This window comes from Cucumis melo, chromosome 6, assembly GCF_025177605.1.
Source record: "Cucumis melo cultivar AY chromosome 6, USDA_Cmelo_AY_1.0, whole genome shotgun sequence".
Classification (NCBI taxonomy): Eukaryota; Viridiplantae; Streptophyta; class Magnoliopsida; order Cucurbitales; family Cucurbitaceae; genus Cucumis; species Cucumis melo.
The window spans coordinates 1,270,771-1,292,544 of NC_066862.1; the positions used below are offsets into that span (position 1 = coordinate 1,270,771).

The window sequence follows — 21,774 nt, forward strand, 5'->3', positions numbered from 1 at the left end:
TCCACTAGTGATAGTACAGCTGGCTGACTTTGATTCAAACCCCTCCACTTTGTGATTATTAAAAAGAAAAAGAAAACAATGATGAAGGTAACAATAAAATAAAGAACTACTAAATAAATTTTCTTAACAACCACAAATGGCATAGATATGATTCAAAGATTTCACATGAATTGTTAGAGAGAAGCATAGAAGTTTATAGATATTGTTTTATTAAAAGAAATCCATGTTCGTGATTCAATCTTCAATCTTCAATTTATGTCATCATATTAAAAAGGGTTGTATAATCTATCTTCTAATTTGATATTCGCAAGTACTAAAGTGAGTCAACTTGAATATATAGTCATCATATCAATAATATTTTTTCTAAAGTGTTTTGCATAATTAATATCAAAAGAGGAAAGATAATTCAACTGACATGACCATGATGGTTGATATTGAATTTGGAAAACATTTAAAGGATGAATGAAGCTTCCTCTTTCAATCTCCGATGTTTGTGGATCTTGTCTCTGGATTATTAATTAAGATTTTATCCTGTTGCTATGATATGTATGACAACTAATATCCACTTTCCTTGATCTTTCATCGTACAACTTGCATTATATTAATCAACCAAAACAATAATATTAATTTCATGCTCATCTTTTGTTATTTTTATTTCTTTTTACCACAACCTCATTTAAAGATGCAATCTTTAGTACCATAATAAATACAGATCTTCGGACAGAACTCACGAACCTAATTTCAAGTAACATAAACTTGCACTATCAATTTTTGCACTACCAACAATTTTAAGATAATTTTTTATGTAATTAGAATGAGTACTAGTAATAATAATTAAGTTTATAATAATTTTTTAAAAAATTACAAATATTGCAAAGTCTTAAGCTGTAATAGAATTTGCTATATTTACCAATATAGTTACGGTACTTGTTTTTTCACATAAATTTAAAATAGAATAAATTACAAATTTAGTTTCGAGATTTATGTCTTTTTAGTCTTTGAACTTTTAATTCTGTGTTTTGAACTTTAAAGATGTCTAATAGATTCCTTTACTTTTAGTTTTGTGTCAAACCTTTTGTATTCAAGGCTTTTAAAAAAATTAATCAATCTATTAGATATAAGTTTGAATTTTATGTTCAATAGAATCTAAGTAGGTTTCTAGAGGCAGTTGAAAATTAATATATCTATAAGACATAGCTGAATACGTATTTTTAAAGCTCAATAACCTATTAGATATAAAACAAAAAGTTAAGAGGTATCGAAAACTTTCAAATGTTCAAGTATCAAATAGATACAACTAGCAAAGTTCATAGGCTAAACTTGTAAATCAACATCTAAAAGTATCTATAATTTCTAACTGATGCGTAATTGATTGCTATAAATTATACTGTTTGGTTTCACTGTAATGCCACATTCATTCATTTAATATCATGAGTTTTCAGATTGAAATGGCTCACCAGCATTTGATAATGCCCTTCAATGCTCCACCATTCCTATCATTTATGAGCCTCAACCAATGTTGAAATTAGCATCCAAGCTACCAATGCAATAGTCTCCATCACCTTTAAAATGAAATCACAATAATAAAAGGAAAGAATATAAGAGGGAGTTAGTAAAGGAGCTTTTTGATTTATTCTATGCAAGTTTTTAAATTTTTAAATTTTTTAAAAACTTTTTATGTTGGAACTGAAATTTTTGTATCAGGGGTACATATTATATGATATGGATAAATTTCACCATGTTTATGTTTGGTCAAATACAGATAAATCGCAAACAAATCTATATTAAAATAACTCAAATGGTTAATACACTATAACCTTGATCAAAAGATTTTAGAGGTTTGAATCTAAGTATGATTGAATCAAATTATAATTTAAAATAAAAATATGTCAAAAGTCAAGTTGAAGGCAGATGTCATGGCTATTGTAGCAGTTGGTTGCACTAATGCTACACAGTTACTAGCAATAAGACATCCTGGTTAGACTACTTTGAAAAACCATCTAGGAATGGGTTCAGACCTTGAAACTGCTTCTAAGATTATTCACTTCATGGAACAGTCGTTAATGCTATAAAACTACCAAAACAAATTTGAACGGTGTCTTTTATCGCATACAAATTGATCAAGACAAGATGCAAGATAATACAGATGGTGAGGGGTACCGATGTTGAAACCTGATACGCGATGGAGATTTTGTTTAGAGCAAATCAATTCTCCCGCTCTCTACAAGTGATTTTATGGGCCTGTAGCGAATAATGTGCAATACATTGGCCTCCATCTCAAAAGGCTCCTCTCTGTAGAATTTGATATGTTGTAGGATATGGTCATATATGATAGCAAAAAGGAAATTATAAAGGGAGTAAAATAATACAAAAGAGGACAATGAAAAGTTACATTCTACTTGACGCTCTCTCTTCCTCATCCTCAAGCTGTATGTGTTCAAGATATTCCTTACTTTTGCAGACCACAAACGTGTCCAATGGAGGTTCTGGAACTAAATCAGACAATACCAAAATCATTAAAACAAAACATGCATCAATAAAAATGAACCAAAGTTGAAAGTACAGGGAGAAAGTAGTATTTAAAGTAAAAAAAAAAATTATCTCCTGGCAGTTTATAAAGGAACACAAAATCCATGCCATCTGGCCAGAAATCCTACTGGGAAGCATGCAGTCAAAGAATATTGGCAGCAATATGAAAATAAAATCCTACATGGAGTTGATCTGAACTATCCTAGAATACCACGTGAATTTGTATCCAAACAAGTTATAATTTTGAGCACCTATGCCGATCTTACAAACGCTCCACTGATAGAAATACTGAAAGAAATCTAATTCCTTTTGGAACTTATAAGTTCTTAAAATATATTGCATTTCCATTATGGACTGTTTAATCAATGCTCTGTAACGAGATAGATCCTTCTAAAAGAATTGCAGTGTCAACATGCATTACCATCTGCATATTCAAATTGAGGTATACATAACATGAATGTGAACATTTAAACAAGAATGTGAGAGCATGTGATCGCAGTGCTTTATGGAAAAAAATCAAAGAAATCATTTTGAAGCTATTTGAGTACCCATGTCGTCCTCTTCACTTGTAATAGATTGCTTCAAAACGTCCTGATAATTATTTGGCAATTTTGATAGAACACTCTCATCAAAATGTTTCTTCATATCATGGCGACACCTGCACCATAACATAAATGCCAGAAAAAAAAAATAAAATAAAAACTACTAGACTACTAGAAAAATGAACAACATGATGATGGCATTCACCTATCAGTAAATGTTATCTCTTCTTTAGAAAGACGTCTGAAAAGTTCGTCTGACTTCAAGATATAGAGCATGTACTTCTCAATCTGGGGGAGGAAGATTGTTTTAAATTAAAAGAAGAGAAGTAGTAGTATAAAATTGGAGAATTAAATTGATTTTATAGTTGGGTCATTGATGTAGTAAGTTGGATGCTTCGGTGGAGAAGTGTGCTTTTAAGTAGTTTAATTTCTTTACTTGCTGTAATTCTTAGTTACCTGCCGGTAGCCTTTATTTCTGTCAATCTTATTTATGGCTTATGTATGTTTTAAAAAGGCCTTGTGTATAAGCTGCATTTTGTTGAATTTAATAAGACGTATTGAGGTATTATTCAAATTCTTCCTCTCCCAACTTGGTCACATAAGCCATGATCTGTTCCCTATGTTTCTGTCATTGTGTGAAATGTACACATCCATGATTTCAAATGCAATGAAATCATTATAACTAATACGAAATATAAAAAGGAGAAGAAAAAATGAGACACAAAAGCATAACTACTGTCCGTGGAAAAATTAAACTACAGGTAAGTTGTACCTTCTGCAAGCGACTCCTAATATATGATCTCAACAAGAACTGTATCCTATCTAAATCCATTTGATAGAGTGATACAATGAGGGGATCGATGCCACTTCTTGAATATTCCTCTATAGAATCTTCCTGTGAATGGATGCAACTGGTATCAATATTAGTAATCAATAAATAAAGAAAATGGACCACACAATTGAAGAACTATTACATTTAAAAAAAATGTATCAAAATGTATTTTTAGTTCATGACCAAGATGATCTGCATGCTAAAATTGTGCCATATGAACCAAAAGAGCGTTAATTGGACAAGTACAAAACCTCCATATAAAATTAAATAATAAATTTTGAGAATCGAATATAAAAACCAAAATCGCAATTTCAGAAACTACATTTTATAAAAATGAAATCATGAATTACTAAAGTTCCAGAGATATTCAATTATTTGATAAATAACACCATGGGGATTACAACAGGTGCGATATTGTAACTGTTTTTCTTTGCTAGGGAACTAAACATGCATTGAATATTTTAAGCTGAACTTTGGAATACCATTGCTTGGATCTGCTCTTTGATTCTCCCAACCAAAGATGCCTCATAGGGTAGAATCTCAGGAGCAGCCTTTTCATTACGCCAAGCCCTCTTTAGAGGCTCAACATCAGTCGTTGGTGTGAACGTCTCGAAATCATCTGTTTGTGATATCGATGCCCCTCCCAAATTTGATGCCATATTCTCCAATTATTCTGCCGACTCTCAAAGACTGTTCTCCTGTCAATACCATAACAAACTGAGATGAGAAGTTAATTGTGACTTAAGATGCCAAACTTAGATCAATGTTAAGAATTTTGCAAAATCTTGTTACCCCATTTTTACAAGGTCTTAATATCTATGAGTCTGTGACCATGCAATGGCCGCTACGTTTAAGATAAAAACACATGTGGAAAAGTGGATCAAAGGCTTTCAATGGGGATGACAACAAAAAAGGGATAAACTAATAAGAGCTCGCCTAATCCAATAAGCACGAATTAAATGCTTTGTAGCTGTAGGGTTAACTATTCTCATAGACTTAAATAACAAAAGATTCAAGAAGTAATATCAAACAAAACATACAATTAAATACTCAAGCAACTCAAACATGAAAAATAAGTAATCTCACTTAAAAATTCTGACGGAAAATTGGATAAATCTAAGAAAACTAAAAGGGATAAGAAGAAATGGCAACAGAATCTCTAAAATTTGATCCAGAAAGAAAGGCCCTAATCCCTCAACTCCCTGACTCCTTCACACCCTACCCTTTGCCCCCAACCTCAAGCTTCGTAGCTCAAATATTAAAACCCTCCCAACACGAGAATAAACAAAAACAGAGAATTCAGCAAAAACCAACTTCTAAAAAAGAAAATTCCTATGAAAAATTGTTCTAGAAAAGAAAATTCCTATGAAAAATCGAAGGAATACTTACAACTGTGTTTCGTCTTTGGGAGAAAAAGGAAGAGCCAAAGGCAGCAGCGGAATGGCGCCAAAGGAACAACAAAGATATGCTTCCGCGGGCTTTCAATTTTCGGTTTTACGTATTCGATCCTCCGACCCGATTCAGATCAATTGAGTCCAAATAGGGTCGGGTCAATTGCGATAAGTAATTAATTGGAAACCCTAAATTAAGTGGGTCGGTTCGGGCAACTCGAAGATCAAACCGAATCCACTAATTATGAAAGTTTAACCTGATAGTGGTGGACACAGCTTCATTCGGTTTAAGGTCAAACTGAACTAAATTAAAAATTTTAAAAATTGTATATGAAATCGAACCGCACCAATTCTACGACTCGAACAGATTCAATATAAGCGATTCGGTTCAGTTTCGAAATCGATTTTTGTTTTTGTTTTGTTTTTTTACTTTGAGTTGAAAGTGTAAGAATTTTGGTATTACAAATTGAGTCTTAAAAAAAAAGACTGATCCAATAAATTTCCAATATTCAACTTAAGTTATTTCATTTTTTTCCTCAGCCCTAAATTAATGATTTGAGGCAAAGAAAATAAAATTTTAGACTTTACAAGGCACAAATCAAACCCCAATCTATTCTGATTCATCATATTTTCTTTAATAAGTCTAATGAAACTGTACCCATTCAACCAACAAAACACCAAATGAATATATGTAAAAGAATATATAGAATTTACATAATCTTAACTTATTTTTTTAACTGCCCTACCCAAAAGAGAAAAAAAAATCAATCATCCCCATGAATGAGAAAGAAACTTTACACTTACGTTGCTTTTGTCTTCAGCCAAAATGATTATTTGTAACTAGTTTTCTTTAATTTTGTGAATAATGGTTTTCGTATTTATTAAGAAAAAAAACATGAACTAATTTTTAATAATTGAAACAATGTTTACTTTGACGAGAGCTTTATTTTAATGGTTTATGTTTAAAAATTTGTGTATTTTCTTTATTTCTCATTATTTATAGTTTTTACGATTGTCAAATCTAAATTTTTAGTCAAATTGCAACCAAAAATAAGTTTTGAAAATTTGGGTCGAGTAAAATTGAAAAACATGGATAATAAAACAACAATGAGTAAAATTGAAAAACATGGATAATAAAACAAACAATAAGTTATCAAGATAATCTTTACCAAGTTTAGTTTTTAAAACCAAAAATTAAACAAAACTGTAGTTATTTTACTTCGAAAATTATCAATTATACTTTTTTATTTTATACACCAATAGTATCATTCACAAACCATTGTTCTCGCACATTTGTCGTACCAAAGTTAAAAGCTTGTGTGATGTGATAGACTATTAGAAAAACTAATCAATGTATTACAATCATTATTTTAGGAATTATTAATTGTATTTTAGAGTTTTTTTAGATATACGTCTATATGACTGTTAGAACGTTTTAGAGTAATTTTCCATTATCTAACGAACAATAGTGTATAAACTAGTACCATAGAGTATTAAAAGTAGACAATAAACAAAAATATAATTTATGGCATGTAATTCCAAATGTTCGATAGCAGATTTCGCATTTGATAAGTCATTCGAAATAGTTGTTTAAAATATATTTAATTAATACATATTTAAAAGGTTAAACGTTAAAAAGAAGACTTCCTTACTAATAATAAATAAGAATTCCAACTTGCTCTCACCTTTTCTATTTCACATAAAGTCGAAGAAACTGAACAAGAGATTGCCCAGAAGTTTCTACATTCCCTATTCAATTTATCTTATTCAGTCACAAAAGATGAGCAAAGTCAGAACAGCAGCCAATCAATAATCCTTAAGACAACTAAATACATAAATTTACAAGCAAAAGAAAGAATTAGTAGCCGAAATCAAGCTAGACAATGCAGCTAATACACAAGACAAACAAATATAATCTCACCAAATGAACTTGGGAAGAGAAACATACGTTTTGGGAATCTCCTTGCTTCCTTGAATGATGATTGTAAGAGGGCTTTGTTCTTCATATTCATGATTATGTACCAAGAATTCAAGGTCTTTTTTCAGCTCAAAGCTTATCTACAATTTCTACTTGATTTCAGTTTCATTTTTCTCTTACCGAGGCACTCCTTTGTGAATTTGTAGAGAATGAACGGAAATCAGGAGCTGAGAGATCTCTGTGGTCCTTGCGTATTCTCCAAAGTATCTCGGCGCACCTTCTCATGCTAGGTCGACTATGCCTCCGAGGCGCCAAGCATTGTAAGGCCAACTCCAGAATCTTTTCCACTGCTAAATGATTTGCTTCTGTTTGCTCTAGATTTGGGTCCAAGATTGCACTAGCCTCTCCTTCAGAAAATTTCTTCATGGCCTGCATTAATGTCAACCCAGAGCAATGTGTGAAGAACAAATGACAGTGAGTTTCATGATTTTTACTCCATAGTTTCACAATGGTACGATCTAGTCCAAATTGATTTTGTGTTTACATTGATTTAGTTTTTTATTCTACCTGAAAACTGTATATACCAATGAGATGTAACTTATTATACATCCTGTGGAATATCTGCATTCTTAACGGTTATGAAATATGATCTCATACTAGAAGTGAAATGATGAGAGATAAAGGCTCACCCATTTTGGAGTGATCCGCTGCTCAAGTTCTCGCTTGGGTTCTATAGGGCGCCTGCCTGTGACTAATTCAACCAACAAAACACCAAATGAATAGATATCACTTTTTTCGGTTAGTTGGTAAGTTTTGAGATATTCTGGGTCCAAGTACCCTGCAGTTCCTTTGACTTGAGTGGATACATGGGTCGCATCACCATCAGCTGCAAGTCTTGCAAAGCCAAAGTCCGCAACCTTGGCTCTATAATTCTCGGTCAATAGAATGTTAGAAGACTTTATGTCTCTGTGAATGATGGGACGGTCTACATGCGGCAGAATGAACTCAGGTCAACAAGAATCAAAGAAGATGTATGGTTTAATAAGATCAAGAACTACCGTGTAAAACACACCTTTAATCACTCAATCAATTTTACACTTTTAATCGTATCTTTTTACTATTAATTTTGAAGAATTAAAAATATCTTTTAGGTGATTTAAAAAATGATAGAAGTAATTTAAAAAATTTTATAATCATTCTAAATATGTCACTTTTAACTAAAATACATAGATTTGAATCCTTGGATTTGTAGCTCAATAAATGCTTTTTTCAAAGAATACCTAATCAGACAATAAAAGCATTTTTCACTCGAAAGTCATTCCCAAACTCACCCTGAGTTCCATGAAGTTGAGCACCAAATCAGATCCATACCTGTATACATATGAAGATATGTTATTGCATGAGCCACATCAGTTGCAATGGCGAGCCTTGTAGCAAGGTCAAGAACAGTGCCATGGATGCCTGCCATCAAGTTTCATGATTCAGATAAGAGCAAACGGTGTGGTTTAAAGACAGGATAAAGCCGAAACAAAGTAACTCACACTCTAAGTGCTCTCTGAGAGTCCCATTCGGCACATACTCGACAATGACGATTCTTTCGTCTTGATGTTCAAGATATCCATAGAACTTGACCAGATTTAAATGTTCTACTTGTGCAAGTGTTTGGATCTCGCTTTTAAACTCCAGGCCCAAGTTATTATCATATACACTCTGCAGAGGAGGAGGTTTCGAAATAAGTAATAAAATGGAATTGAAGTTAACAAAAATGGACAGAGATAGTGATTAACAGCAATAAGCCATAAATTGCTTAAGAATCAAATTTAACCTTCTTGGCACGTTTAATTGCCACAAGAACTCCATCAAGTTTCCCCTTGTAGACAGCCCCGAAACCCCCTTGACCAATTTTTGAAGATGCGGAGAAGTTCTTCGTGGCCTTGCGGATTTCTTCTATGTTGATCCTTAAAGATCCAGGCTCTCTATCATGGGCTAGATTTGAACTGGAGCGGGGTTCTCGCCTAGATCCTTGATTTCTTTTCCCATTATGACTGGAAGCATCTGAATTACAGAGATATAGACACAATGTTCATTTCCCTCTTTGCAACCGAGAACAATTTGAATCAAGTGAGCCCATGAAGAATAAAACTAGTAATTGCAGTTTCTTGACTGGGTCAATTTCAGGGACTTTTCTAAATGATTTTAAGAACATAACTATTCATATCTTCCTCTAATTATCTAACAACAAAATGGTAGAATTTAATGCGCGAAAGACAAAACGTTTCAAATCTCATATAACGCAAGATAAAGAAATCCACTATCTCAGACGATCTGTCAGACTAAACGATTCTTGGAGGAAATCTTTTTGCAATCAGCAGGAACAAAGATTTTCAAAATGGAAATAATGCAGAAAAAAAAAACAATTGGAATAAAATCTTCATCAAAACTTCAGACGAACACCCACGATCCAAAAAACAACAAAAAGTTAACCGCTCTGGAAAGACGCCAAAGCGATACCTATTCATTCATATTCATTACTAGTTTCTCAAAAGTGGAAACAAAAGCAAAGACAGCACGATCCAAGTCATTCTCATTCCCTTCGCTTAAAATCAACTATTACCTGAAGAATTACGCAATTCACTACCAAAACCCAAACTCCGCGGAGTTTCCTTCTCCGGCGGTGTAAAGCAAGAAGTGAAAGCTCCAGCGAAAGACCGAGCAGCGGCTTTCACAGGATTATGTCGGGAGCGGGATTCCATACCGGTGGACACATCAGGACTAGGTGAGTAGGGAAAGTAAACCGGTGTTCGACTACCTCGGGAGCTAGAGTTCCGCCGTTCACTGACTGAGCTAGAATTCCGCCGCTCACCGCTGGAGGTGGAATTCCGCCGCTCACCGCCGTGCCATGGACTTGGGCTCGTCATTGGCGCGGAGAGAGTAAAACGGATGAGACTTGACAGAAATGGCGGGACCTAATTAATGTTGATTTGTTGAGAAAGTTTTAAAAGGGATGCAAGTTGATGACGCTAACGTACGCTTTCAGAAAATTTCCTATTGGTTGCTCAATAAAATGCTAATGTACGCCGTTGAAGCTACGCGTTTTAATTAATATGAAAAGTTGAAAACTATCCTTTTTTTTATTATTGTTGTAATTATTTAAGAAACAAATAGGAAATATGAAAAGTTTTTTCTTACGATGTTGAAAATTATTATTTGAAAATTTCTTCCTTCTTGAAAATTTCATACATCTGGAAAAGTCCAAATAAATATTTGGATTTTTCTTTGGTGAGATATGAATATTAGTATATTAGATTTACTGTAATATTGAAATATTTTTAAATAATTTAGAGTATGTTTTAAACAAACGATAAAATAGATGGATGTGTAGTGGTCTTTCTAGTTCAATCGTGTGGAAATTCATGGTTGAGTTGAGTGTGTAACTTTTTTTATGTATACGATTTAATTACTCGTCCATTTCATGTTTGAATAATTAGTTGTATCTATAGACACAAGTTTAGTAAAGATCTCAACTTTGGTAAGTGAAACAATGTTATTTAATATACATAGTTCAACTAAATGTGCTCGAGATCTCGAAGTTTGAGGATTCAATACTAAAAATAAAATATATATCTCTTACTTTATCATCCGAGGTTGAGGCCACCTCTCACATTTGTAGTAATAGATCTATTGTTTCATAATGATGCAAAAAATATCTAGTAAGCTTTATTTACATGTATTGAGTAATGTCATTTTCTATTGAAAATTGAGTTGTATGTTGTCGAGTGTTGTCTATAAAACTGCATTTCGTATCATATCATACCACAATTTTATCATTTTTGTCAAATGACAATACGATCGTGGTTGCGCCAAAAGTAGGAAAAGCACAATGCATATATGGAAAAAAAAAACATTTATAACTGTAGGGTTAAATTTGAAATTTTTTAATCAACATTTACGTCAGAAAATTTAAAAATAATAAAAGTGTAATTGGATATTATTGGAAGCTTGACTGCTTCCCCTGTCCAGTCACATCTCAAATCCCACTTTTTGTTTGTTTTTATTTTACATAATGATTCTTCAAGAAATACCAAAAGAAAACAATAATAATTTCAATAGATCTAAAATTAATATAATATTTTTATAATGAAATTACAAGTAAAATAACAACAAGTTTTTAAAATTTATATTTTGAAAAATATAAAAAAGACGAAGTATTTAAATTATAGAACAATTTCGAAAATGAAAAAAAAATCAATATATAAAATACAAAAAATGTAATATATTTGGTAACGGATTTGATACATGATTGTTTAAATTTGATTTTTTAATTATATCGTTTAATTTGTTATACGATTGTTTAGATTTGAGTACTACACAATCATTTAAATTTGGGGTTCCAAATCAAACTATGGTTTATATTTGGTTGGGGTTTTTTTTTTAATTTGGTATAAACTATTTTTTTCAATATTCTTTATACACAATCTTTTATTTTTTGTTACCTAATTTAAATGTCTAATCAAGAAGAAAGAGCACGCATCTAAAAGAAAGAAAAACAATAAAGACGGTAAAAATAAATAAATTTGGTTAAAAAAATGGAAAAAATCGTAAAAGAATACAGATAGAAAGACGATAAAAAAATTACTATAAAAAAACGGAATAACAAACCTCAAATATTTTAGAAAATAAGTTACAGGCAAGCAGTAAATATTTCACTTTTATGTTTAGAAAATATCAATATAATGATTGGTCTTTATGGCAAGATTATATGTATATGGAAAGGGTAAGGATTAAAATTAAATATCTTAAAATATATAGATAAGAATGCAATAAATTTACACTTTTATATATATGTATATGTATATATATATATACATATATTCTCTAATACTAAAAATTTCCGAGTCCGCCCCACACGTTGACTCGTTGCCGTGTTCGTATGGTCATTTTTTTTGTTCATAAATTTGTTGAGATTATATCAACTTTTACTTTAAATTTTCTGTTGAAACCCGATTTTAAATACTACATTTTGAACCGTTTATGACAAATATTATCCAATACTATAATAAGCACGTTTGATTACGATAAATATTATTTAAAAATTATCAATTAGTTATAACAAATAATATTTTAAAACTCTCAATTTGTTATAGTTTTTATTATTTGATATTCAATCGTTTTATTTATTTTTATATGGTGTTTTGTACTCTTTTATTAAATTATAATAGTCTACACACTAAATATATACTATTATAACTCAAACAAAATTAATTTACATCTTAAAGACCGACTATTCTAATCAAACAATGATAACACACTTCTTGTTCTAAACATCCCTGGACTTGTTGTAATATTTTTGTTTGAGAGATCCGTTAAAGAAACATTATTACAAGTGTTCAAATAAAATTTTAAACCGAACCAATATCGGAGTCAAGTTTCATTAAAATTTCCAAGTTTTGGAAATGCCACTTAATAAATAATTTGAGCATTGATCAAGTTGAATTTTGAATAAAGTTTGATATTATTAGATTAGTAAGTTCGTGAAGATTTATACGTTGTTTTATGAAAATTGATGGTCAAATTGTTGGAATTAAATGATGGAAAAAAAATGTAAATTTTGCCAAAAAAGTCTAAGGTTTGAACAAATAAAGTAAACAAGTTTTTCTTAAAATAATTGTTTATATAAATGTTGGAATATTATTGGAATTCAAGTAATCTTTTTGCATAAATATATACTAAATATTTGTAAATGTATACATAAAAAAAAAAAGTTTTGAAATTAATCATTTATTTCTTTTAATTTTAAACATTTTTACACTATTTAAGTTTAAATTTAAATTACTCACGTTTGTTACATTAGATGGGAAACTTTTTGGTTACTCCAACAATTATTTACATTGAAACTTAACTTAATCAACGAGAAAATGACAATATATAACCTAATTAGCTATTATCATTGTTTCGCACAAAGACATAAAATTCCAATAAAATGATTGGTTTACTCTTCAAAACATGAACTACCACCAAAATTAACAGTTCCATCCTCCATCCTATAATTACTAAACTACAAATATTTTCGAATATTTATAGGTAAAAGAGAACGACGTATCAAAATTCAGCTATTGAGTCATTCGATAATTCTTTTTAGTGAGAGTTCGTATAGAGAAATTTTAAACGATAGCAATATTTAGACTATAAATCGTTTAAATTGAGATTTTTTTTTTTTTTTTTTTTTGTATTGTTTTTAATTATGTGTTTAATTTACCAATAAATTGAGGTTTCACTTAAAAGGGATGTGGTGAGGGTAGGAAAAGGTGACACTTAGATTATAAGTTAACCAAATGGAGATATTATTACTAAGTTGGAGATTTACAATCACATCTTATTTAATGATTTTGCCCAACTTTCCAAGAAAGCTCACTTTTAGTCAATATCTAAATTTGAAACAACAAACCCTCATAAATGAGCATACTAATTAAAATGGGACAGCACTTTTAATTAGTCAAATAACATGAGATTGAGAAATTCATATGTTTCATATATATTAATTAAAATGTAAAATTGTTTTTAAAGAGATTAAAAAAAAACACTATATTTAGTCCTATAGTATTTCAATTGATTACGATTTTATGTGTTGATTTGAGCATAACTTAGTAGATAAGATATCAATTATCATCCGAAAAATATGTAGTTAGATCTTTTAACTCTATTATTATTGTATTTAAAAGAGATTAGTGTATCATTTTTTAAATGTATAAGTTTGAGATTCAAAACGTCACCCAGATGGAAAAAAATAGACATTGTTTGAGATTGTTTAAGGTAATAGAAATATAATTTAATTATTACAATATTGAAAATTTTAGGAATTAAAGTTGAGTTGGTTTTGAGAAGCCCATTGAATTGGGCCCATAGAATTTATGAAAATGGGAGGACCAACTTGGCTTGTATGCAACTACAGAGTCAAATAGATATCATGGTGGGCTGTACATTTACTATGGCATCTTTGGGATTTTTTTTAATTCAACTTTGTTATATAATAATAATATTATCGATCGAGTTTTTCAATAACGGTGAACTTGACTTGGTGATATTATCATGATGGGTGTCAAACTACAATCTTTTGTCCCATAATTATCTGTCAATTATACACATGCAGATATTGTTCAATGCAAGACTCAAAACGACAGACACAAGTATGATGTTTTTCTCTAAGGAGGCATTTGGTTAGCAATAAAAACAATCAGTGAGTTGAGTCGATAATAATTATAGAGAAATTACTAGGAGAATTGAGACGAATAACGGTGTGAGAAATGTGGGTTGATGAGAATAACGTGATAATAAAAACCTTTTTAATTATTGGTGAACCAATCATGGGTTGGTTTTTTTTACCGATCCAACCCAACTCTTCCAAGTTACTCAAGTTATCAAATAAACCGATACAAAATACAGTTATGGGTTAAAGAAAATCAAACTATTTAGAATAAAATACTCGAAGCTATTCCAACTTCTAAGACATAAAAAAACACGTCGACATATCGTGAAAACATTCGCCGCCGTTTCTTCGATAGACGTTACTATTTTGTATTAAAAGAAAGTAGTAGATATTTTTCATAAATTTGAAAGTCAGCCAAAATTGATTGTATTAAATGAACGACAGAAATTAATTATGTGGAAACAAATAAAATGAGTGTGCCTTCGATTATTTGAAAATATCAAAACAGAGAAATTCAACAAAAATACTGTTCATAATTGGACTGTTAATCTTAATTAACTGTCCAATTATTATTCTTAAAAAAAATATTAAAACTCCTTAGGTTGAATATTAATAAATATTAATCAATTAAACAAAACAAACAATAATATGTGCAATAATTGATGATTGAAATTGGTTATGAAACATTAAATTCAAACTAATAATAAGACAGATTGAAAAAGACGGATCGAAATGATTGAAATTCAGAATTTATACAATTAGATAGATATATTCAAATTAGTTGGTGATTCTTGACTATGTTATTGTTATACAATCAATTTAATTTTGAAGTTTAAACTTTTTTAAAAGATTATATTTGAAAGTATACAAATTAAATATCCGAGTCAAAATAAAATATGTTTTTGTGTGTTAATGTGATATAGGACGTCTCAAGGTGTTAACAATATATTTGACAAGTTATGTATATGGGGTTGAGTGGTATATTTTAGGTGTGATTTAAATCATAAATATAAAATATAAATCTCGAATTGTTGAGATATGTTCGATAATTACAAATTTTCCCCTTTTAAAATCTCGTAAATTTCTATTTTGTATTTCTATCTTTCAATAGTTATTTTTTTCAGTATAGTTAAACGGTGTGAAAAACTATTTGATATAATATTAAATATAAATTTTAAGTATATGGATCATGGAATACTAAACACTATAAATAAATATCTATTTATCTCGATCCATGGTAAATAGATTGTTCTGTATTTTTAAATTTTTTATCCAAAATGAGAGAAATTGTCAAAAAATAAAAAGAGTGTTTGCAAAAAAATAGCAAATGTTACTGTATTTTTTAAATTGTAAAATTGTATATTTAATTAAGAGGTGTTTGTTCACACAAGATTTTCAGGATATTCGTGGAATTAAACTTTGTATATTGATTGATGTATTGTGGGTACAATTTCTAATATTTATTCATTTGATTATTCTCTCAAATACTCTTTAATCTTCAGGAAACCGTAGTTGCAAGTCGGCTCGAGCTTCAATCTTATGGAATTATAGAAAAAATTTAATCTTCCAAGTCTTCGGTATTTCAAAAGGATGATCTCGAGGTTGATAATAACTTGCACGTTTTGAGAGCTTTTAGAAGTTTGAATCTTAAATTATTCAGAGCTTCCGTTCTTCCTCTAATCCAAATATTCCAGAATGAATGACAAATGTCTGAAATTTTACCAGCTTTAGGTGAGCTTGGGTCCATTTGATTGTTGGGTTTGAGTCAACTTATTGGCAACTTGGGCTTGGACCCATTTGCTCGATAGATTCGGGCTCGAGCCCATTTGTTTGACGAGCTCAAGTCCATCATTTCTTTGGCCTAATTTTTATATCATAAACTTAATTAGATTGGGTACGAGAAAACTTAAGGCCCGTTTGGTAACGTTCTTGTTTCTGTTTCCATTTTTTAAGAAACAGAAGTGTTTGATAACGTTCCTTGTTTCTCGTTCTCAAAAAAAGTAGAAACGTTTCTCATTTTATAAAGAATTATTGGGAACAAAAAAAAGTAGTTTATTCTGTTACGTTTCTCAATTGCTTTTATTGGTTTCCTTTTTCTCAATTTATTTCTATTCGTTTCCTTTTCCTTTTTCTCAATTATTTTTTTTCCTTTCATTTTTCTCAATTATTTTTATTTCTTTTATTTTCCTTTTTCTCAATTATTTTTATTGGTTCATTTTTCTTTTTTCAATTATTTTTATTCGTTTCCTTTTCCTTTTATCTCCATGGTCTTCTCCAAATAATCATCCTCTTCCTCTTTTACTCATTGTTTTTCTTTACACACCGTCTTCCTCTTCACCTCTCACCGTCTTTCTCGACAACCCGAACTCTTCCTCTTCGTCGGATCCATAGTTTTTGCCTGATTGTTCCTCTTCGTCGGATCCATAGTTTTCATCTTTCTCTTTGTGCAAATCTGGATTTTCGTTGTGGGTTTTTCTCTAAAGCATCATAGGTTAAGAGTTAAAGGTTAAATTTTGTTTTGTTTCTTTCAATTCTGAATATTGAAGACATAATAACTTACTTTAAAATTAATATTAAATTCTAGATGTCACGAAATAACGATAAGATTGTAGAAATTGATGGATTAAAAAGAAAAAATCTTGAGTAAGAGATGATATTGCCTGAGTAAGAGATGATATTGCCAATCAAATTTGGTAACATTTGAAGGATAAATATAATTTTATTTTTATGTTATTATTTTTATTCGTGCATTGATACTTCTTCGTATTAAATGAATAAACTTTTGATAATTTTATTTGTTATGTTTGATGGATAGACCTATATTTTTATTTAATGTTTAATTGAAGTAGATGTGAAAAATAAAAAATAAATCTATAAGAAAATCAATAAATAAGAAAAAGTTATCGAACACTTTTTTTGTTTCTGTTTCTTTTTTTTTCAAGAAACAAAAAATAGAAACAGTTATCAAACGCATTACTGTTTCTTGTTCTAAAAAAGAAGAAACAGGAAACAGGTAACAAGGAACAAGAAACAAGAAACAGAGAATAGAAACGTTAACAAACGGGCCCTTAATTATCAAAAACCCAATCGAATTACAATCATCACATTAACAAAATTTAATTGGTCGAAATTTTTTGCTTATAAGCTCTTTTTTTTTAATTTTAGATTTAAAATAACTGTAATGAATTTAAATATTTTTGTAAATTTTTTATTTTTGAAATAAACCGAACTTAATTTTTTCTCTCCATAGTTTGTATGTCTAAGAAAATTTAGAACTTTTTTCTTTTCGTCCAGTTCGTATGATTATTTTTTTTTTCTCAACATCATATCGATTTTCACATCTGTTCGTATTGATTTTTAGAAAAAAGTTAAATTCAACACAATAATTAGTAAAAGAAAAAGTTGTATGGCAAATTGGCGTCGAAATTGCATTGCTCAAAAAAGGCGCCATTTCCTTTCTGTTTCTGAGGCTATTCTCTTGATTGGTCTGTTTCAATTTCTTTGTTCTCTATCGAATCGTTTTTTCTGATTCATTTTGAGCTTTTGGGGTTTTGTTAATGTTGTTGCTGATGATTCTGTGATTTGGGTTTGGCTTGTTTTGCTGATTTGTGGATTTAATTTCTTCACCGTTTCCTTAATTGAAGTTGATTTTGTGTTTATTTCATAAAATTGTGAATGATCAAATGATCAATAGGAGATTAGATAGAAATTTGATGTAGATTTAAGATCTTTGCTGGACATTTAGCTAAGGTGGTAGAAGCAAAAGATGTAAATGGTTTATTTATTATTTGATTCTAACTTTTATCGAGTGAATTTTTAATGGCTACATTTGAAACGTTTAGTCTGTTAATTTGAAAGAAAGATCGAGATGCTTCTCACTGTTTTTCTTCCCCTATAAACCTGATTTCTCAACTCCTTGTTTGTGTTCATCCATTAATTTTACCAAATCAAAATCCTAATGGAGACGGTATTTATGTATATGTGATAACTCAACGATAAAGTCTAGTTGATTCGACGTACTTTCGCATCCTATCTATATGTTCTTTATGAGCCATTTGGTGGTTTTTTGCAGTATGGTTTGAGTTTGGATCAAAATATAAGTCTAGTTGAATTGAGCTAATTGGATGAAGTTTTAAATCCCACCGTCTCCTCCTATATCCTTATTGAAGATAAAAAGAAGACGCTACCTAATTGGGTTCGTCATGTAGAATGCTAATTTAGTTGGTAGTTATGTGCAATTTGGCTCTCTGATAATAACGGATATTGCCTCGTTTGTATCCGTTATTTATATCTATCTGTTGTTTTTTTATCCATGCTCAGATATATGGTGGTCATGTGCTGTGTTGTAGTTGTTTTTAGAAACTTATTCATGAGAATTAACGCTGTTTGTTAGCGATACATTTTGGAAGGCATAATCATAGTCATGTTAGAATAAAATCAACCCTTTTTTATACTTGTTTCTAGTTCTCAAATTACAGGAAATAGGAAACAAGAGCTTTATCAAATGGGTTTTAGTTTTTACTTTTTTGAATATGCACATGCGGATTTGGTTTTCCACATTGATGAATCAGAATTGTGTTATTGATCTTCAGGTTGTAGATTGGTTTCCCTATTTCCTCTATTGGGGAGGAACGTTCGGCTACATATCTTACAATGTTAAATGGTTCGTGTCTTCGTTTTTCTACCTTTTCATATGTGTATTTGCTGTCAATCTGTATCGGTTCTTCGTCAGTTCTTAAAGTCTAATGTACAACATTATTCCAGATAATCGGAAACCATGTTCTAAAGCTGCTAGGTAGATCAGAAAAATCATCAAAGAATGGGAGGTTGCTGCTGTTCGACTCGAAATTCTCACATGAATGGAACTCCAACATACTACTATGTTAGTGCATTTGCTTTTCCACATGATCATGACCCATTGTTGCACTTGTTCGACTTGAAATTCTCACCTGAATGGAACTTCAACATAGTACTATGTTAGTTCATTTGCTTGGACACATGATCATTACCCATTATTATACCACGTATTTTCTTTGCCAAAACTAAGAACCGTAGTTTTCGCTCCTTTCTGCAGTGCCCCATCGCTATGGAGGAGCGCATGACATCCGAAATTAATAGTGGCTCATCCTCCATGCTTTTGAATGCAGGACATGATTTGAACCTTGATTTTTCAATACCGAACACTTACCGATCCCCTCCCACGCCTCTCCCGTACGATGTGGTTTTGAAATATCCACAACAGAAAGATCCTAACTCTGCTAAAGAAAGAATATGTGGATGTAGTTTGAAAACTACATCGGCAGTGAAAAGTGTTGGGGAACTTGATCGTAAGTCCCAAGACAGTGGCCCTCCACGGAAACTGGAACATTCCAAGTCGAAGGGCACTAGTACGACAACTCCGGTCACTGAAGAAGATCAGGATGTCTGTCCCATTTGTCTTGAAGGTGAGTTGAAATGGCATCTTTATCAACTGATATTCTTTTAATATCATTCTTTTTTCCACTTACACCACCAGTTCTTGCGTACTTTTAAATCAAACTCACAACTCATGTTTAACTTGTATTTCTTATGTAGAGTATGATTCTGTACATCCAGAAATTATCACAAAATGCAAGCACCACTTTCACCTTGCTTGCCTTCTCGAGTGGACCGAAAGAAGCGATGTTTGTCCCATTTGCGACAAGGTTTGTTCCAACAAATTGCAAGTAATGCTAACCAAATTTGAATTTCAATCTTGCTAACATTAATGGCTGTAGATAACATACTATCTTTGCTCATCAACGGCATACAACCTTCATCCCAAAGAATAAAAAAACTTTACCAGATAGTTCGTGGTGCGAACTGATCAAAATTTCTGCTTGATTTTCAATGCAGGAGATGATATTTGAGCTACATTGAGTACGTAGAAAAGAGGAACTTCTCTAGTCCTTAAAATTCACGCTTGAGCTCACTTCACCTTTGGTGGATGGCGCTTTTCCTCATTCTTCCGCTGGTTCATTTTCAAAACTATGGCTGTATGGATACGTCGGTCGTTTCGTAACGCAAATTCGAGATGTAAATTGTTGTAGTCAGTTGATTCGATACATCGGGCGGAGAAGAATCAATTGGCAGTGCATCTCTTCTTCATGTTGATTCTTCATGCATATTTATTATTGTTATTTCAATCTTTGATCATCAATTCTGATGGAACTCCTCCTGGCCTATTGACTCGAGAAAAGGAGCATTAAAGATTCATACATTCTGTATAAGATGAGATATGTTTCCCATTTTGGCTTTGAAAATCTTGCCTGTAAATGTTCTTTATCTCTAACATTATGATCTCCCCAACTTTACACAAAAGATGAGGCATTTTCCTCATGGTAGCTAAAAGATCAAAATTGAAGCATTTTCTAGTATATGTATTAAATATGTAGAACCAAAACAATTTATATCTATGAACGGGTTGATTTAAACTCTAAATTTGTTGTTGTATTAGTTTAACTTCGAGTTTTCATACGTACATGAATTTAAACTCTAGTTATGTTTTATTCGAATCAATGTCATCAACGGTACTTAAAGTATTAATTTACATCACCATTTATGTATCAATTTATTTGAAAAATTTGAGTTAAAACGAACTTTTGACCCAATGATCAACTTACTATTGCATAATTTATGGAAATTACAAGTGTATAGTGGTTTGAAAGAAAAAGTTTGAAATGTTAGAGTTTTGAAGGAAAATATATTCCATTTATCATTATTGATGTATTAAAATACATGATTATAAGGTTAATTTGAATGTTTATCAAACTAGGACTTTATAATGTGTGAAAATTAATATATTTGAATTCACTCTTTATTTTTTTTAAATAACCATTTAATTTGAATATTTCTAAAAAATTATTTAATTTGAATAACATTCCAATTAAAAATATATAATAAAATAAGTAATATATTTTAATATGATTCAGATAATTAACAATTTTAATGTGAAATATCAAAATGATTCATTTTTATTTAAATTATTAAAATGGATAATTTTAATTATAAACTCTAAATCCTAATTATAATTTTTGTTAAAAGCATTTATTATAACTTTAATATTAGATTTTAAAATAATATTATAATTAAAATAATATTATATTTGAATTTCATAAATATAACAAAACAATAACAAAAGCACGAAGATATCCAAAAAGTCTTATTTTTTTTGTTGGGATATTTGAGTACTAAATCTAAAAGATACCAATTTAGACAAATCTAAACTGATTTGAGTAGTCAAATACAAAATCTAAACAATCGTACATGGAACCAAATCTAAACTAAGGTAGCCAAAATTGATCTTGTAACGAAATCTAAAACATCATCATACCAAAAGG

The 21,774-nt window shown here is 30.6% G+C and overlaps 3 protein-coding genes across 8 annotated transcripts; 1 reads left to right on the top strand and 2 right to left on the bottom strand.

The window, feature by feature from the left end:
- Nucleotides 1-1,236: 1,236 nt before the first annotated feature.
- Nucleotides 1,237-5,552, bottom strand: LOC103483259 (DNA replication complex GINS protein SLD5). Of its 4 annotated transcripts, none has more exons than XM_008439793.3 (8): nucleotides 5,293-5,552; nucleotides 4,386-4,601; nucleotides 3,844-3,966; nucleotides 3,277-3,359; nucleotides 3,078-3,187; nucleotides 2,393-2,492; nucleotides 2,173-2,292; nucleotides 1,237-1,562 (listed from the first exon to the last, which is right to left on the bottom strand). In XM_008439793.3, exons 2-7 carry the CDS (start codon nucleotides 4,560-4,562, stop codon nucleotides 2,196-2,198), a joined length of 690 nt encoding a protein of 229 aa, XP_008438015.1. In that variant the 5' UTR covers nucleotides 4,563-4,601; nucleotides 5,293-5,552; the 3' UTR covers nucleotides 1,237-1,562; nucleotides 2,173-2,195. The 4 variants fall into 4 exon arrangements, with proteins under 4 accessions (XP_008438015.1, XP_008438017.1, XP_008438016.1 ...); XM_008439795.3 differs by having other exon boundaries at nucleotides 2,161-2,292; nucleotides 5,293-5,452; XM_008439794.3 differs by having other exon boundaries at nucleotides 4,386-4,620; nucleotides 5,293-5,441.
- Nucleotides 5,553-6,946: 1,394 nt separating this feature from the next.
- LOC103483260 (calmodulin-binding receptor-like cytoplasmic kinase 2) lies at nucleotides 6,947-10,177 on the bottom strand. The gene is made up of 6 exons (XM_008439796.3): nucleotides 9,827-10,177; nucleotides 9,038-9,267; nucleotides 8,754-8,922; nucleotides 8,584-8,673; nucleotides 7,902-8,197; nucleotides 6,947-7,641 (listed from the first exon to the last, which is right to left on the bottom strand). The coding sequence occupies exons 1-6, from the start codon at nucleotides 10,128-10,130 to the stop codon at nucleotides 7,378-7,380; spliced, it is 1,353 nt and encodes a 450-aa protein (XP_008438018.1). The 5' UTR covers nucleotides 10,131-10,177; the 3' UTR covers nucleotides 6,947-7,377.
- A 7,496-nt stretch (nucleotides 10,178-17,673) lies between these two features.
- On the top strand, nucleotides 17,674-20,682 carry LOC103483261 (probable E3 ubiquitin-protein ligase RHB1A). Of its 3 annotated transcripts, none has more exons than XM_008439798.3 (6): nucleotides 17,674-17,901; nucleotides 19,009-19,079; nucleotides 19,181-19,298; nucleotides 19,491-19,860; nucleotides 19,991-20,100; nucleotides 20,291-20,682. In XM_008439798.3, the coding sequence occupies exons 3-6, from the start codon at nucleotides 19,236-19,238 to the stop codon at nucleotides 20,312-20,314; spliced, it is 567 nt and encodes a 188-aa protein (XP_008438020.1). In that variant the 5' UTR covers nucleotides 17,674-17,901; nucleotides 19,009-19,079; nucleotides 19,181-19,235; the 3' UTR covers nucleotides 20,315-20,682. The 3 variants fall into 3 exon arrangements, with proteins under 3 accessions (XP_008438020.1, XP_008438019.1, XP_008438023.1); XM_008439797.3 differs by having other exon boundaries at nucleotides 17,705-17,901; nucleotides 19,991-20,121; XM_008439801.3 differs by lacking the exons at nucleotides 17,674-17,901; nucleotides 19,009-19,079 and having other exon boundaries at nucleotides 19,243-19,392; nucleotides 19,991-20,121.
- The last annotated feature ends 1,092 nt before the right edge of the window (nucleotides 20,683-21,774 follow it).